Source organism: Narcine bancroftii, chromosome 14, assembly GCF_036971445.1.
Source record: "Narcine bancroftii isolate sNarBan1 chromosome 14, sNarBan1.hap1, whole genome shotgun sequence".
Lineage (NCBI taxonomy): Eukaryota > Metazoa > Chordata > Chondrichthyes > Torpediniformes > Narcinidae > Narcine > Narcine bancroftii.
In genome coordinates, this window is record NC_091482.1 from 52,644,296 (window position 1) to 52,660,441 (window position 16,146).

The 16,146-nt window shown below is 42.6% G+C and overlaps 1 protein-coding gene across 2 annotated transcripts in view; it reads left to right on the forward strand.

Moving 5' to 3' along the window:
- rasef2 (RAS and EF-hand domain containing 2) overlaps nt 1–16,146 on the forward strand; it is a 59,753-nt gene that overhangs the window by 32,315 nt on the left and 11,292 nt on the right. For both annotated transcript variants that reach the window (XR_011348714.1, XM_069910960.1), the window contains exons 4-11: nt 287–382; nt 2,499–2,576; nt 5,169–5,284; nt 6,252–6,320; nt 8,470–8,548; nt 9,505–9,569; nt 11,808–12,027; nt 14,099–14,218. Coding sequence is in view for 1 of the 2 variants with exons in the window: in XM_069910960.1 (XP_069767061.1) it covers nt 287–382; nt 2,499–2,576; nt 5,169–5,284; nt 6,252–6,320; nt 8,470–8,548; nt 9,505–9,569; nt 11,808–12,027; nt 14,099–14,218 (843 nt within the window). In the remaining variant the exon portion in view is untranslated. The remainder of the gene's footprint in view (nt 1–286; nt 383–2,498; nt 2,577–5,168; nt 5,285–6,251; nt 6,321–8,469; nt 8,549–9,504; nt 9,570–11,807; nt 12,028–14,098; nt 14,219–16,146) is intronic.

Consider the following 16,146-nt stretch of genomic DNA (forward strand, 5'->3'; position numbering starts at 1 on the left):
TGAATCTGATTCCCAGCTTCTTGTAGGCCAACGTGAAGATAAAGAAGTCACTGCCATACAAGTGATGGAAAAATACTTTAAATAAAAAAAAAAATTGAACAATTTGAGCTTGGAAGAGCGGAGTCGGATCCCAAGCATTTATTGACCTTTCGTGTGATGCTTGGCCTTGCATCCTGTTTGTTGGTCCTGTGGCTCAATGTTCACTGCTGAAATGTGCCAAGAAGCCAACTGTTCGCTCATTTACTGATCTTTGTAGCTTCACTGTTCGCATGTCGCTGTTTTCCAGGAGCAAGAAAAACTTGAAGCAAAAGCAACTGAAATGCAGAAGCACCATGAGACCGAGATCTCTGATCTACAGGCAGTCATTGATCGGATGAAAAAGGTACTTCAACTTGTCACGCCTTTGTCAATTACTCTCGTCTGTTCTTTCCCAAACTCCTTTTAGATACCAATTTGAATGTATTTCATTCAGTTTTGAACTTGCTATACTTGGTTTTAGAATTGTATCTGGAAATGTAGGGATAACACAAGAAGGGTGGAAAGACGATCTACTTGCTGAGCTGATTTGTACAAAAATAATCCACTACATTGCTTTTGCAGAATTTTAAATGCATGTCAAAGCCACCTTTGCAAGTAATGTGTAATCTCAAGCACAACCTATAATGGATCTCTGTGTATCAGTGAAATCTTGCTGCGGTTAGGCTAATTAATAGATTACAAGCTCTTTGCGTGGAATTTTGAGTGCAGAAATTGTGGGTGACGCAGTTAGCGTGGTGGTTAGCGCCACACACTTACAGTGCCAGCGACCCCGGTTCATCTGGAAGGAGTTCCCATGTCTGCCTGGGTTTCCTCCTGGTGCTCCAGTTTCCTCCCACTGATGTCGGTGTAATTGGACAGCCCAGTAACACGTGCCAAAAGGGTCTGTTTCTGTGCTGTATTTTTTTTTTAAATCAACCGCCAGGTCTAATAGGACTGTGTCCTGCTATGTAGCTCCATCTCAGCATTTCAACAGCTAGCCTTTGACAAATTTAAGTAGATTTTATTGTTCAATTTTGGCAGTTGAATTTGTAGATAGTCTGCATTAAGATAGTCCATGTGCATTTTTTATCATCTCATCAGAAAATCAACAGTTCAATACTAATATAGAATTTTATTGAAAGCTTTGTTAACTTGGATCTTGAATTCGTTATTCAAATACAATGTCTCTTTGTGTAGATTAATAAATACTAAATAGTTTTATCAGTAGGTAGCTTGAAGAATTGTAGTTGTATTAGAAACATATAACATGACAGCAAAGAGGGAAAAAAAAAACAGGCCCTTCTAGTCTATGCCAAACTATAATTCTGCCTCGGCCCACTGACCTGTACCCATTCCATGCTCCTCCATCCATGTACCTGCCCAAATTTTTCTTAAAAGTTAAAATTGAGCCAGCATACACCACTTCAGCCAGCAGGTCGTTCAAAGGATATTCAAATAATAAATGAAAGATCCAAGTTCACAAGGGCTTTCCACAGTTTTCTTTAAAATGGACAATTTTTTTTCTAAAGTTTGCACCAGTTGGACTTTTTCTCCTTGGTATATTGGATGTTTATGGAGTGAAGTTTTGATCACTAACTCCGCCTACTCCTTACCTCACCACCTGATGACTCCACAAGCAACACAACATTCCAAATTGTTACACAACCCCGAGTAATGACATTGCACTGATAAGAATCTTGTTTACAATCACTGCCTGGGTGTTATCAGGTGCAATCTGTGCCCAATTCTGGATTCTTCATTTCAATTGAAATGTCAAGGGTATGGAGAGAGTGAAATGGACATTTACCAAAAGATATCAAGCATGAATTGAGAGCAGGAAAATCTAACAGAGCACTAAAATTCTGGGGTGAAACACAAAAGTTTTCAGACACCATGACTGAAGAAAAAACACAGTGCTAGAGAAATTCAGCAAGTCAAATAGTATAGCAATATTTTGGGCTTGAGCCCTTCATCAAGGTAAGAGTGTTTGATAAGGTAATGGTTGGAATTTTGTTAAAATAGCTGGCAATGAAATAGTTCGGAGCGACATCCCAGTGGCCAACCATCTCAATTCCGGGTCACGCTCCCCCGCTCACACATCTGTCCGCGGCCTTATGCTCTGTCCCACCCTGACCACCTGCAGACTGGAGAGACAACACCTTATTTACCATCTGGGCACCCTCCAGCCACATGGCATGAACATTGACTTCACTGCTTTCCATTAAACCTGCTCGCCTTTTCTTCCCACTCCCCCTTTCGTGTTCTTCCAGTTCTTCAACGGGTGGGAATTTACATGTGACTAATTGGGTTCTTTTTGGCTGGCTGACTGCCTTGTGAATCCAAGGCTGTATCGCACCCCCATCTTCTTGCCACCATCAAAAAAAAAAATTAATGAAACTTAAAATCCAGCTGGAAAGCACGAGTGAGATTTTGTGGGTTGTGAATAATTGACAGACTGCTTTTATTGTTGTGTTCTCAAGCTTAACGAAGAGCTGTGGAACTCCAATTCTAAAGGGGATGCCTCTGCACTAAAGCAACAGTTAGATGAATTAACCCAGGTATGTAAATTTGCTTTGTTTTTGCAACAATTAACTTATTAATAAAATACAAATAACATAGCATTTTTTTTGTAATCCCTCAATGGAAATTGGAGACCGTTCTGTTGCGGTGATGTTCTGTTGTCGTTTAAAGCCCAGTGGGTTTCTACAATTTCTTAATCTCGAATGATCAAGTGTCTAGGAAAGCTTGTGTGCTTTTTGACTTTGTTGCGGTCTCTGAAGCAGCTGTTTCGTGCTACTGAAAACTAAAACCAGTACTTTATTAGCTGTACAAATATGCTGAGCTTGCATTTGGCAGAGAGCCAAGGGGGAAAACTAAACCCAAAATAAACACTGTTTCTTCTACTCGATTAGCAGTGAAGCTGAATGGGCAGGTTGTATCAGATTTGTGTTGGGCCCTCGTGCTGCGTGGTCAGAAATAGAGACCTTTCTTGTGCAGGGATTTGATCTGGAAAGCTCATGCTGAAAGAGGGGTGGAAGAAAAATTTGAGATCACTGAGTGGAAAGGATTGTGGAAGAAAATGAATGTGTGGGTCACTTTCAAAGAGCCAATATGAGGAAGATAGGCCAAATGTGCTTCTTTTTAACTATCGTCTATATCCACTGCTAAAGCCCACCATAAATTTAAGTGGTAAGAGCAAACTATTAATCTTCAACACATTACAAAAGATTTAATTACTCTGATCTATTATGAGGCCCAGGAATTTAAAGGCCTCCCTTCTCAAATGTTGAGGTTTTTGTATTTAATGCTTTGGTTATCAAGGAGGTCATGGGGGGGGGGGGGGGGTGAAATTACTATTTCACTGAGCCAGTGGAGATGCAAGATGTGATCGTATACAAGTTGTGTAGAATCTTCATCCAGGTGATTCAATCGTGGAATGCTCTAGGCTAACCTCACTGCATCCAATCTTGTTTTCTAGCCCATCGTTGTCTGACCAGTTATCTTCAGGTTTTATAAATTCAAGAGACCTGAGCTGTCAGTCACTGCATACCAATTGGTTAATCTTAACTCTGGTTAAAAGTCTAATTTAGCACACTTTCTCCTGTTGTAGGAACAGGTTTTTTCTAAGCCAAGGTGGAGTTTCATCCTCTTGAATGTGAATCCTTCGGTTTGTAGGAGACCCATGGACGCAGCTACAGTCTCATTGTTTCCAAGTCTTCGACTAGCAGATTTCTGGTCTGAGTGCGAGATGAGTTATTGGGAGTAGTGAAGCCCAGAATCTGATTTATTGTCAGAGTATATACATATCACATAAAGTACTGAGATTCTTTTTCCTGCGGGCAAGGCAGAATTACCACTAGTAGTGCAAAAAAAACTGTACACAATGTAAAGAAATAAAGGCACGTAAACGACCACAATACAGAGAAGGGGGAAAAAGTTAAGTGCAAAAGTAAAAGTCAGGGTCTCTGATTGAATTTATTGTTGGGGAGTCTGATAGTGGAGGGGTAGCAGCAGTTCCTGAACCTGGTGGCGCAAGTCGTGTGGCATCTAGACCTCTTCCTGATGGTAGCAGCAAGAATAGAGTGTGTGCTGGGTGTGTCGAACCTTGTTGCTGCTCTCTTGATGGCAGCTTTCCTCTCGTAGATGTTCTCAATGGTGGGGTGGGTTTTGCCTGTGATGTCCTGGACTATGTCTACTACTTGCAGGGATTTACACTTGGGGGTATTGGTGTCCGCTACCTTTTATAGGGCTTTACGCTCGGGGCTATTAGTGTCCCCATACCAGACTGTGATGCTGCCGGTCAGCGCACTTTCCACCACATGCGCCAGGGTTTCCGATGTCATACCGAACCTCCACAATCTCCTGAGGATTTGGAAGTGCTGACATGCTTTCTTCACGATTCTATTAGAATAAAACTTCTGTTTGATGGTGGAGTATGTTTGAAACTCCGGCTTCTCTCTTTGTGTTCTTTAGCTCCAAAATGTTTATGTTGTAATAGATTTCATCGTTTTTTTTTTCCTTCCCCTCTCTTAGCCATTTCCTTCAACTGCAACGTTAACCATTCATACCCTGATCAGGATGTGGATTTGAGCATCACACAGGGTCCAAACTGACGCCTGGAGGCTTACAAACTCCAGCAATCCAGACCTCCTTATGGCTTATTTGAAGTAGTGAGTCTGCAGGTTCATCAAAAGGCACTTGCACTGTTTGGTAGATGAGTTGCAAATCAGAGAGCTAAGGATCGTCTGGAGTGGTGATACATATTTAACTGGAAATTCAAGTGCATGCCCCTGCTCTACAAATTCTTAATTCTCCTCCATTTACTCTTTCTATCCAGTGTCTTTTCTAAAGAAAATCTTGATGTCCCAGAGGAAATGTTCCTGTAAATTAGTCGCCATTGATGGAGGAATTTGCCCTGCTATGTGATTTTTGCTTTCGGATTTTGCTCTGCACAGTCAGGCTGGTTGAGGGAGAATTACGTGAAAGGGCGGCTTAAACACTACTGGAGTGGTATTCATCCTCACCTCTGGAATGTGACACATCCAACAATTTGGATTTTTTTGGGATGGATTTTTTTTTCTAGAGCAATCTTTACAGAGAATGCAATTTGAACTGCCAGTAGCAGAGTTTTTTTTTCCCAATATATGTAGGAAAACGAACACTTGAGAAGTTCCCTATTGAAGAGCCAAACAGATATTTCTATTCTTGAAGCCTCGCTGGACAAAGTCAAAAATGAACTTTCTGATCATCGACAAGATCAGAGACGGTAAGTAAATCACCCCGATGTCGCATTTTCTCTTGAGAGTAATGACCTGTTTTATGTTATTAACTAGAAGACTATGTACTTGGGGTTTTATCTATTAAACCCAATAAAAAATATTTATTTATTTAAAAAAAACGCTAACCCTAACCCTAATATAAAAAAAAAATTTTGCAAACGCAGTCCCCCACTACCACAAATTTTGCAGTCGAGTATCCCGCATTTGAGGACATCGCAGGTGTTGAAGCTGACACCTGCAGTCATGCAGACCCTTGTCAAACCCTTCTCTTGATGCTTTAGGTCAGTGGTTTTCAAACTTTTTTTCTTTCTACTCACATACCACCTTAAGCAATCCCTATTCCATAGGTCCTCTGCGGGATTGCTCAAGGTGGTATGTGAGTTGAAAACCACTATTTTAATTGTCCCTCATTGATTCGTTATGTGCACGGTTTCATCACTCCAAAGGAAATAGGCCAATGACAATCTTGCTCAAGCAAAATATTTCAGTAACAATTGGGTCTAGAGCTGTGAACCTTCCCACTCACATCCCACCTTAAGCAATCCCTTACTAATCGCAGAGTACCAATGGCATAGGGATTACATAAAGTGGGATGTGAGGGGAAAGAAAAAGGTTAAGAACCACTGATTTAGGTCTAACTCTTCACACCAAGCTCTTGGTTGCCTGACTGAATGTTGTATTTTCTGTCTCCGTGCCAGTTTTCTTCTTGATTAAATTGCTTAAGGCTTTTTATAGTATTTAAGACACAGAACATAGTTTCAACATGCATATTGATCTTCCGCATGTCCATTGAAAAGTAATTTAAACGGCGTTTTCTATTTTCAGTCTTTTTTTTGGTAACTTCCTGGCAAGATCCCAAGGAAACTCGTGTTTCTGTGGAGTAGTTATTTTGATAGGGAATGCATGAATGTACTTACTTCATCAAGATGCTCATGTTTTCTTTTCCCTAACTAGGGCAAAAGAAGTTATAAAGAAGCTAACAGAAGAAAACGAAGTCTCCATAAATCAGATACAGATGCTTCAGTATGTTATTTTAATGTGTCTTTAAGGATTAAAATCTTAACATAAGATATGTACAAAAACTATAAATTCAAGACTCGACTGTAAGTAAAATTCCAATAATCCAGCTACTCAGAAATCCCGATGACGAGTCTTTGTCTGGAATAATGTTTCAACTCCACATATGGGACCCCATTTCCTGTGCTCTTTTTCACCAACTCTCCACCCCACCTCACGGTTAGTCTAGCGGTTAGATCGATGGCTTTACAGCAACTGGGACCAGGGTCTGAATCCCGCACTACCCGTGTCTGTGTGGGTTTCCCTGGGGGCTTCGGGTTCCTCCCATTGTTCGAAACGTACCGGGGATTTAGGTTAATTGGGTGTAAATTGACGGCATGGACTGAAATGGCCTGGTACTGTGCTAAGTTTTTTTGTAAATTAAAATTTGAAGCCCATTATTCCCATGCTCCCTTTAAACTTGCTTGGTTCAATGGAAAATGTGCTTTATTTTTGAAACTTTGAAAGTGTGAATTAAAAGTGTGTTTGGGAATTATAAAATCTGCTGCCACTAAATGACCTGAGCATGCTGGAGAATTGGAATTTTATGTCAATTAATTGTACGAACTGTTCCATACAATTGTGTAGTGGCTGTAAATCCATTTTTCATCTCCTGCCCCCAGCCACAGCGCGGCACTGCTAATCTGTGGGTATTGAACCTCTCTGAAATTACGATCATTATACCAGCTAATTGAGTGAGAGAAGTTCAAGGTCCTCTCTGGAATTTATCTCTTGTTAACATTGACTGAGATTGTGATAAAGTTTTTTTTGATGTTGATTTGAGCTTCCCGTCGCAATGTCGTGCAAGTACTAACTCCCTTCAGCATGGAACTCTCTCCCCCTAACTCTCCATTTCTCTGACCTGATTGGTGATCCGAAGAACATTTCTTTCCTCTCTTTATTTCAAGTTGTGAGTCACCCACCGTAATCTCCCTGCAATTTACTGCCAAATATTATTTGGTAATAAATAAGTTGGAGAATGGCAGGGCCTGTGGAAGGACTTTGAACTGGTGACTTTCTGAATTGGCATGTATGTTGCAGTTGTTAAAACGCAATGCTGGAGACCAAACACTACTTTATATAGCAAATATGAAGATACATAACCAACGTTTTGGGCTTCAGCCCTTTGAGCAAAATGTTGGCAGGCGCCTGAACAAAATGGTAGGGGAGGAGCACAATCCCATAGGCCAGAGGTAATAGGTGGCTTTAAGAGCCCCTTCTCTTGCTTTTATGGCCTCCTGTTGCAGTCGACTACGGGTAATCTGCCCCTGGTAGTAGCGGGAGTGGCCTCTCCAGGGCGATCTATCTGTTGCCCATGCAGTGGGGGACCCCCCCCCCCCCCCACACACTCTATGCTAATGACGGGTCCAAAGGAATGACAAAAGTCACTACAGTTTGGTGCCAGCAGCATCGCAGAAGTTGTTGTGCCGGTGCTGGGTACAGCAGTCAGCCACCTTTGGGAGTCAGATTGATTTTTTTTTTTCCCCTTGGGGTTTACTCCCAAAGCTTTTCCCGTGAGCGGCTATAGCCACAAGGCAGTGGAGGCTTTAAATCAGAGATTTCCCTCTCGTAGATGAGTTACCATCTGTGTTTAACGAACTCCATCTGCCTGGAGCAACTGGTTTCAACCCTAACCTTTGCCCCTTCTCCTGTCAGTAAGAACAGCTCCTCCGGCCATAAGAACTATGCCATATGAAGGCCAGGAGAGGAATTGGTTGTCAGAGGCTGTTTGAGACTGACACAAATGCTTCTCATGGTGCAGCAGTGGGAGCTCGCCCCACTGCTGCACTTCTTTAGAACCTCTGTTGCTTCAAGCCGCCTCCTGCCTGTGGATCCTCTCCCTTCCCCTCCTACCTCGTTCCCCCCACCATTTTGTTTGGGCGCTTGCCTATATTCAGCTCATGTCATATCTTGACGAAGGGCTCGAGCCCAAAATATTCGCTGTTAATCTTTGTCTTTGCGATTTTATAAAGCATGCTGTTTGACCTCCAGCATTGGGTTTTCACTTCAGTCCTGGAGTCTGCAGACTTTTGGCTGTTCCGAAAGTTTTATTTTTCAATAAGCTGGCTTGTTTTTTGATGTTCCATTTCTAATATTTTCTTTTTTTTTTCTGTAGAGAAGCCAACAAGGCCCTTTATGATAGCAATAATGGATTAAGGTGTACTTTGGAAAAAAGTAACAGAGGAAGTAAAAAGGTTGGCTTTTTAACAAAAATAAAAACCTTTGCAATAGAGTAGAATCCCAATTATCCGGCACCTACGAGGATAGCAGATACAAATATTCCGCTTAATTGAATACACCTGCATTAATAGAAAAAATATTCAGTGCAAAATGTAAAGTAATTTGAAAACAATAACCCATTTGGTGGTCTTTAATTATGTAATGTTCATTTTAATCAGTTAATTCCCATAATTTACAAAATTTAAATTCTAACCCAAGTCACTGGTGCTATAACCATTAACCAGTCATCATTAACCCCCCACCCCTCCCCCAAGTTTACAGGTAAAGCCTTACTAATATACTTAATACGAAGAAAGATTATTACAAGGCAGCCATAGGGAGATACTTTGGGAGCATTGTCCCAGCAGCGAATGGCTTCAGCCTTGGGTGTCGCCATTTCATTCCGACGCAAATTTAATGAAACTTGCTACCACCTTCCTTGTGCTGACAACCTAACTCACCTCCCCACAAGTGTCCCGGTCAGACCCTTGGCACACCTTCCCCATGCTGACAAGCCAGCTCACCTCCACACGAAAAGAATGAGGGGGGGAGGGGATTGCTAGTTCAGCGGGCAACGAAATCTCAGCTCTCCTCCATCCTCCCAGTCTTATTTATTTGAATCTTATTTATGTTATTTCCTCAATTTATTATTATTTTTGCCGGTTGTTTGAGTTTCTGGTTGATTAAATTCCTGATCATTCCTGATCATTGGGATATTAGGTGTTCCCAGATAGGTGCAGTGGCACCTCCCTACAACAAGTGATATTTTGCTGGTTTTGAACTACTTTTTGATTTGTTAGCAGATTTTGCTCTATTCACTCATCTGAAAATTGATAAAGGGAGGCTTGTGCAGCAAGGAATTAAAGAATGATTATTACTTTTGGAAACTGTTTGCTTACAATAATTTCTTATGGATTTGTCTTGTACTTAGAATTCCATAATTGACCCAGATGTGAAAGAAGTACTAAATGGATTGGATGAAATTAACTATAAAAGGTAGGCAAAACTAAATGCCTAGATGTACGGAAAATGGAAATAAAGTGCTTGAATAAGCATAAATGTGTAATGAGAGTAAAGGTTGCTTTAATGAACTGGGTATATGTCCGGTTTCAGAATTGGAGTATTAAAGTAAGCCTCTCTGGGACATGGATGATAGAAAGAATAGCTGTTTTAATGGGTGTTTTCACTTGTTGAGACGCAAGTGGATGATTTGTTAATGTCTTAGAAGTGCTGATTATGCAGACAGTTATCCCACAATAGCATAAAACAATCAACCATTTGGGAGTGAATGAAGGGTTAGATCCACCTGATCAACTCATTAATCCTCAAGAGGGTTAACCAGGTGCTGAGTTAGCTGTTGTCCTTTCCTCTGGGGCAGTGGTTCTCAATTTCTTTTTTAATCCCGCTCCCATACCACTTTAAGTAATCCCTTACGAACCACAGAGCACCTGTGGCCTTCTACGCATTAGATGCTCTGTAGTTTCTAAGGGATTACTTCAGGTGGTATGCGAGTGGGAGAAAAAAGGTTGAGAACCATTGCTCTGGGGCAAATGAGTGTGGCCGTGTTTGGGGATCGGCATGTACTGTTTGGACATGATAATAAGAGCAATGATGAGGGTGGAGGAAATGGAATGGTGGGCAGGACATTTGACATTAACAGATCAGAGATGAGCCCTTCTAAACATGGGTCTGAGCTGCTGTTAATGAACCCTATTATGGAAGAATCCATTGGAATCGGCTTCGGTGAATCCCCAGTGAGCAGAGGTGGAATTTAAACCTGACACATCAAAGCGTAGACTTTTGTTTTGCCATCTTATCCAGAATGCATCTCCACGCCACCATTATTGCACACTAAAATAACTGGGTTCACGTGGATCAAACATTTTGGAAGCCTATCTAAGCCCGCATTAATGAAGGGAATGAAAACCGATAACGATGGGAATATTATACAGATGGAGCATCCGTGAGGAAATGGAGTTGCTTTCATCAGAATATTCCAGCTGCAGCATTATTTTTGACTTTGTCGTGGTTTGGAATTCAGAAATAGCAGAGCCTACTTGCAATACTTCACACAGTTTGGGCCCCAATCTGTAGCCACTTTTCCACTGGCACCCTGTCCCAGGAATTAACTGGGAATTTACTGGGACAGGGTCCAGTGGAAAAGGATCCTTGTCCGAACGCTGGCGTCAGATGACGTCATTTCATGCCAGGGATCAATCGCCTCCACCCCTCCTCATATCCCTGGCGTTTGCCGACGCCAGTGTGCTGATAAAATCAGTGCAAAAGGGACAGCAGAAAGTCACTGGTTTCCAGTTGAAGGCAGAACACTCCAATCCCCAGGGATGAGTGTGTTCAATGGAAAAGCAATTAGTGTCCCAGTTAAGGTGGCCCAGTGGAAACAGCATAAGGGCTTCTTATCCTGGGACATTGCATGGCCAATTAACAGGGATGCCCATGGAAAAGGGGCTTGTGAGGCATCAATAAATGCCATATAACCACTTAAAGCACAGAACGGGCCAGTTCGGCCCTACTAGTCCATGCCGTAACAAATCCCCACCCTCCTAGTCCCACTGACCAGCGCCCGGTCCATACCCCTCCAGTCCGCTCCTATCCATGTAACGATCCAGTCTTTCCTTAAATGTAACCAATGATCCCGCCTCGACCACGTCGGCCGGAAGCTCATTCCACATCCCCGCCACCCTCTGCGTAAAGAAATTTCCCCTCATGTTCCCCTTATAATTTTCCCCCTTCAATCTCTAGCTTGAATCTCCCCCATTCTTAATTGAAAAAGCCTATCCACATTTACTCCGTCTGACCCTTTTAAAATCTTAAACACCTCGATCAAGTCCCCTCTCAATCTTCTACGCTCCATAGAAAACTGCCCAACCTTTCCCTATAATTCAGACCCTGAAATCCTGTCAACATTCTCGAGAACCTTCTCTGCACTCTCTCTATTTTGTTTATATCCTTCCTATAATTTGGTGTCCAAAACTGTACACAGTACTCAAGACTGGAGTCCTGGAGAAAATTTCTCTCCAAATTGCTACAAATGATTTGAACAGGGTAGATGTTGAAAGATGCATGTGGAAAAAGAGGAGATAGTTCTTCAATGGTTAGATTGCAAAACATCAGACCACAGGAAGTGCTTGGGTAGTTTCATCGATTATGAGACAATGCAGCCCAGACTGATTGGAGTGAATTAACCAAATTTTCTCCGTATAAATCACCTTTTAGTGCTTCCAATGATGACGTGAACTCCATGATTTTGAACAACGATGAATCCAGGCACAGGATATCTGCAGTGGAAAACTGGGCAAATCGATACTTGGACAGTGGTGTGTCCACAGGCCAGGATGTGGCAGAGTATTCTTCAGATGATTTCGACAGTGATCACAGCAATGATTCCCGTGAAACCATGCACTATAGCTACTCTTACGTGGCATCTGATGCAGAGGTGAGGGGATCTGCTTTCCTTCGGGGCCCAAATGACTTACAGTGATTTGTTTATGTCAGACGCACCTTTCATTATCAGCTGATGGTTTCAACTACTTTCTCAATGACTCCTCCTGGTGGAAACTCGCTGTTCCACATTCCTTTCTGTCAACTAAGCTGCAGAAACAACATCCGAGCCAGACATTAAAGCTGTAAAAATTAATTGCTCAAATAAACATGGGTATGTTAATTGGTTCTGCAGTGCAGCTAGCAGTGCAAGGTGTAATCACAAATTATATTGAGATTCATTCCAGATTATCTAAGCAATGAGCAATTGCTTATGAATGCATAGGTTGAATGGTGAGAGACGTGACTGTTGCATGAGCAACCATATTTATAAAGAGAATCCACTCTTTTCAATTTAGATTTTTTTTAGACACAGCACGGGAACAGGCCATTTCAGCCCAGGCGTCTGTGCTGCCAATTAACCTACAGCCCCCAGTATGTTTTGAACACTACTGAGCTCTTTGCTCAGAATTTAATTATTCCTTGAGGTTTTGTTGAGTTGTCAGTTAAATCTTGAAGCTGGTGCTCCGTTTGTTTCTGGTACAAAGTTTGCCTAACTTGACCATCAGTCTTGGAACATCAGTAGTAGGCCATCTGGCCCATTGATCCTGCTCTGCCATTCAATTAAATCATGGCTGATTGTGGGCTCTGCTCCACTTAGCTGCCTGTTCCCTGTATCCCTTAAATCCCCTATTATTCAAGAATATATTTAGGGATGCAGCCTTCAGTGTTGCATTGGGCAGAGAGTTCCACTTCTGGCTGTAATTTGTTTTAATTAAGATGGAGCTTCGCAACCTCGTATCCCTTGTTGAGCTTTCGAGCTTCTGTTCGTCACCTGGAAAATGTAGTTCCACTTCTTTTGAGATCAACTCTTGCCCTTACTTTGGCCAAACTCGACAGGGCCTGAAAGGTTGGTTACCTTCCCTATGGGGGCTGAGCAATCTGCGGAGTTTCTCCAGCGCGTTTGTGCATTGCTCTCAACCGCAGCATTGGCTAACTTTCTTCTTTAACACCTTACTTGGGGTACAACACCTCATCTTCTGACTGGGCATCCTCCAACCAGACAATCACAACAGCTGGAGAATTTTGCTTCACCCCTAACACCTTACCTTGGCCATCCTGGTACTGAAACTCTGATGTGTGTCTTTGCTGCTTCTAGATTTGATTATCCAAACGCTCACTGGGGTTTTGTCTGATTCGTTGCCCTTCTAAAACTCCTTCAGAATTCAGGTCGTATCCTGATTCCTAACTGCCCTTTTCTACTCTCGGCCTTCCATTGTAGGCTTCAAGTTAAGCAGCTTTAAAACTCTTCCTCTTGTTTTCAAATCCCTCCGTTGCCTTGCTACTCCTCATCTCTGCCAAATCCTCCAGTCATGACGTCTGCATTGCACCAATTCTGGGCAAAAGTGGAATCGCATTTTCATTTAAAACACTGGTATCTGGACTGCAAGTTTAGGTGAAATACCCTTGCTTAACGAAACCTGGAGGGGGAGACCCAGCTCGGTTTTACCATCCTGACATTTACACTGCCACCAGCCTTGATGCTTCTTTATGTAGAATGGCTGCATTGCGAAAATGCCCCTTGGAAGTGCTTTGGGACAAGTTACTAGATTGGGGTGAATACAAATGATAAACTATGGAGGCATTTGTATGGAAGAGAACAAGGAATATTGCTGCATCAGGAAACTGGAAATTAACATCCAAAATGATTGGCAAAAAGGGAAACCTGTTAGTGCAACACTATTCGAATCCAGCACTTATCAGTTTGTACATTTTTCCCATTATCTCCACGTGTTTCCTCCGGGAACTCTGGTTTCCTCCCACCCTTCAAAATCATACGGGGTTTATAGGTTAGTTAGTGATTTGGGCCGCACAGGACACCATGCTGTCTGTCTAATCTTTTTTTTTGTTGGGGGAGAAAAGGCGATTCTTTTGAGCAATGTTTTGAACTTGCAATGGGTACACCAATGGGCATTGTCCTCCTTGTTGTTGGGTCTGTGAATTTGTCTTTTTTTCTGGTTCTGTAGATGCCAGACGTGAGGATGGAGCTGGATGGCCTCGCCAGAAACAGGAAACCCTCGCGGCCCGTCAGCCGCTGCAGCTCTACGGCATCTTCCCGCAGGCGTTTGCCAGCATTCTCACCCAAGGTAACATCTAAACACGGACTGACAGGAAAGTGTTCTCTCATCCATCCTGGCGTCTTCACTCTGTTGTACTATGCAATTAAACTACTTATAACTTTTGATGTCTGTACTTTGATTAATACAGTTGGGAAATACATCAATAGAACAATAAGCACTTTTAAAGCCTAGATTGATGAACTTTTTTGTTACTGAACGATTTAAGTTGTGTAGAGCCATTCACTTTCTAAATAATATACAGCTAATTGTTAGCCTCCAAGCAAATTAAAACAAATGTTTTTTTTTAAATTAAACCACATGCACTTGTTCACAAAAGAACAGCTGCTTTCCCCCCCCCCCCCCCCCACCGCTTCCTCAAAGACCAGCCAACAGAACAACTAACAAATCTCTCAGTGCTGTTTAATCTGCCTGGTTTTGGATGGGACATTGACCATAAAAATCTACAGCAGAGTACAGGGTCTCAGGTTGTGCCTAGAATTTTACATTTGGATAACCCATTTTCCTCAGTTCCATACACCTATCTAATTGTCTCATAAAAGATCCTGTTATACCTGCCTCCACCGCGGTTGCCAGCAGAGCATTCAATGCATCCACCACTCTTTGTGGGGGAAAAATGTACCTTGCATCCCTCCTGCATTTACTCCCAAGCACCTTAAAACTATGCCTCCTTACGTTAGACATTTCAGCCCTCAGAAATGTTTCTGGCCACCCACGTGATCAATACCTCTCATCATCTTATACAGCTCTATCTGGTCACCCTTTGTCCTCCTTGGCTCCATGGTGAGACGACGAAGTTCACTTAAACTATCCTCGTAAGGCATGGTCTCCAAAGCCAAATCAGGCAGCATTCTTGTAAATTCCTCTGCACCCTCCCCAAGGTATTTACATCCTTCCCATAGTGAGGTGACCCTTTGTGGCATTTTCTACATCAGAGAGACTGGTCGCAGACTGGGAGATCACTTCGCTCAGCACCTCCTCACCATCAGCAACCACACCGACTTCCCAGTGGCCAACCGTTTCAATTCTGGGTCACACTCCCGCTCTCATGTCCGTTCATGTCTTGTGTACTATCCCACCCTGACCACCTACAGAATGGAAGAACAATACTTTATTTTCCATCTAGGCACTCTTCAGCCAGATGGTTTTCCATTAAACCTGCTTGCCTTTTCTTCCCCCTCCCCCATTTCTTGCCTTTCCAGTTCTTTTTACCTACACAGCCCTGCTTTCACCCCCCCTCCCCAACTTCCCCTCAGTGCTGCTGTCCCCTCCCCTTTTCAAGGTATCATCTTCTGCCCTGCCACCCCTTTCCCCCTCCCACTCTTTTGTTCTGATGCTCACCGGAATTTTCTCACTTTGATGAAGGGCTCAACCCCGAAACATTAGTTATGTATCTCTCCCTTTGCTATATAAAGGACACTGTTTGACCTGCTGAGTCTCTCCAGCATTGTGTGTTTACACAACGCTATCTACCTGTGCAGCAGCTTTGAGTGTTCTGTGGACAATGTCCGCAAAATATCTCAATTTGTCCACAGTGCTCAGAGCCCTCTTGATGAATTTTTAATTTGTAGACAGGCCCTTTCGGCCCACAACCCCGTGCTGCCCACATGTACCAATGGATCTACAAACCTTGTCTGTTTTTGAAAGGTGGGAGGAAACTGGAGCACCTTGAGTAAACCCACGCCAACACAGAGAATGCAAAGACCACTTACAGACAGCACTGGATAAATTATTCTTTTCCTTTTGCCTCGACAGCAAAGGTTTTGTGTTTAAAACCAGACTTTCTCCCACTATCCCCAATATCGTAACAGCAGCACATCAAACTGTTTCTGAATACTTTAAAGGAAAATTTCTGCTGATGGAAAAATATGAAGTATTTCATGAAAAATTGCTGTCGTGTTTGTTACAAATCCAGAGGACCCCAAAACCTAGCAGCA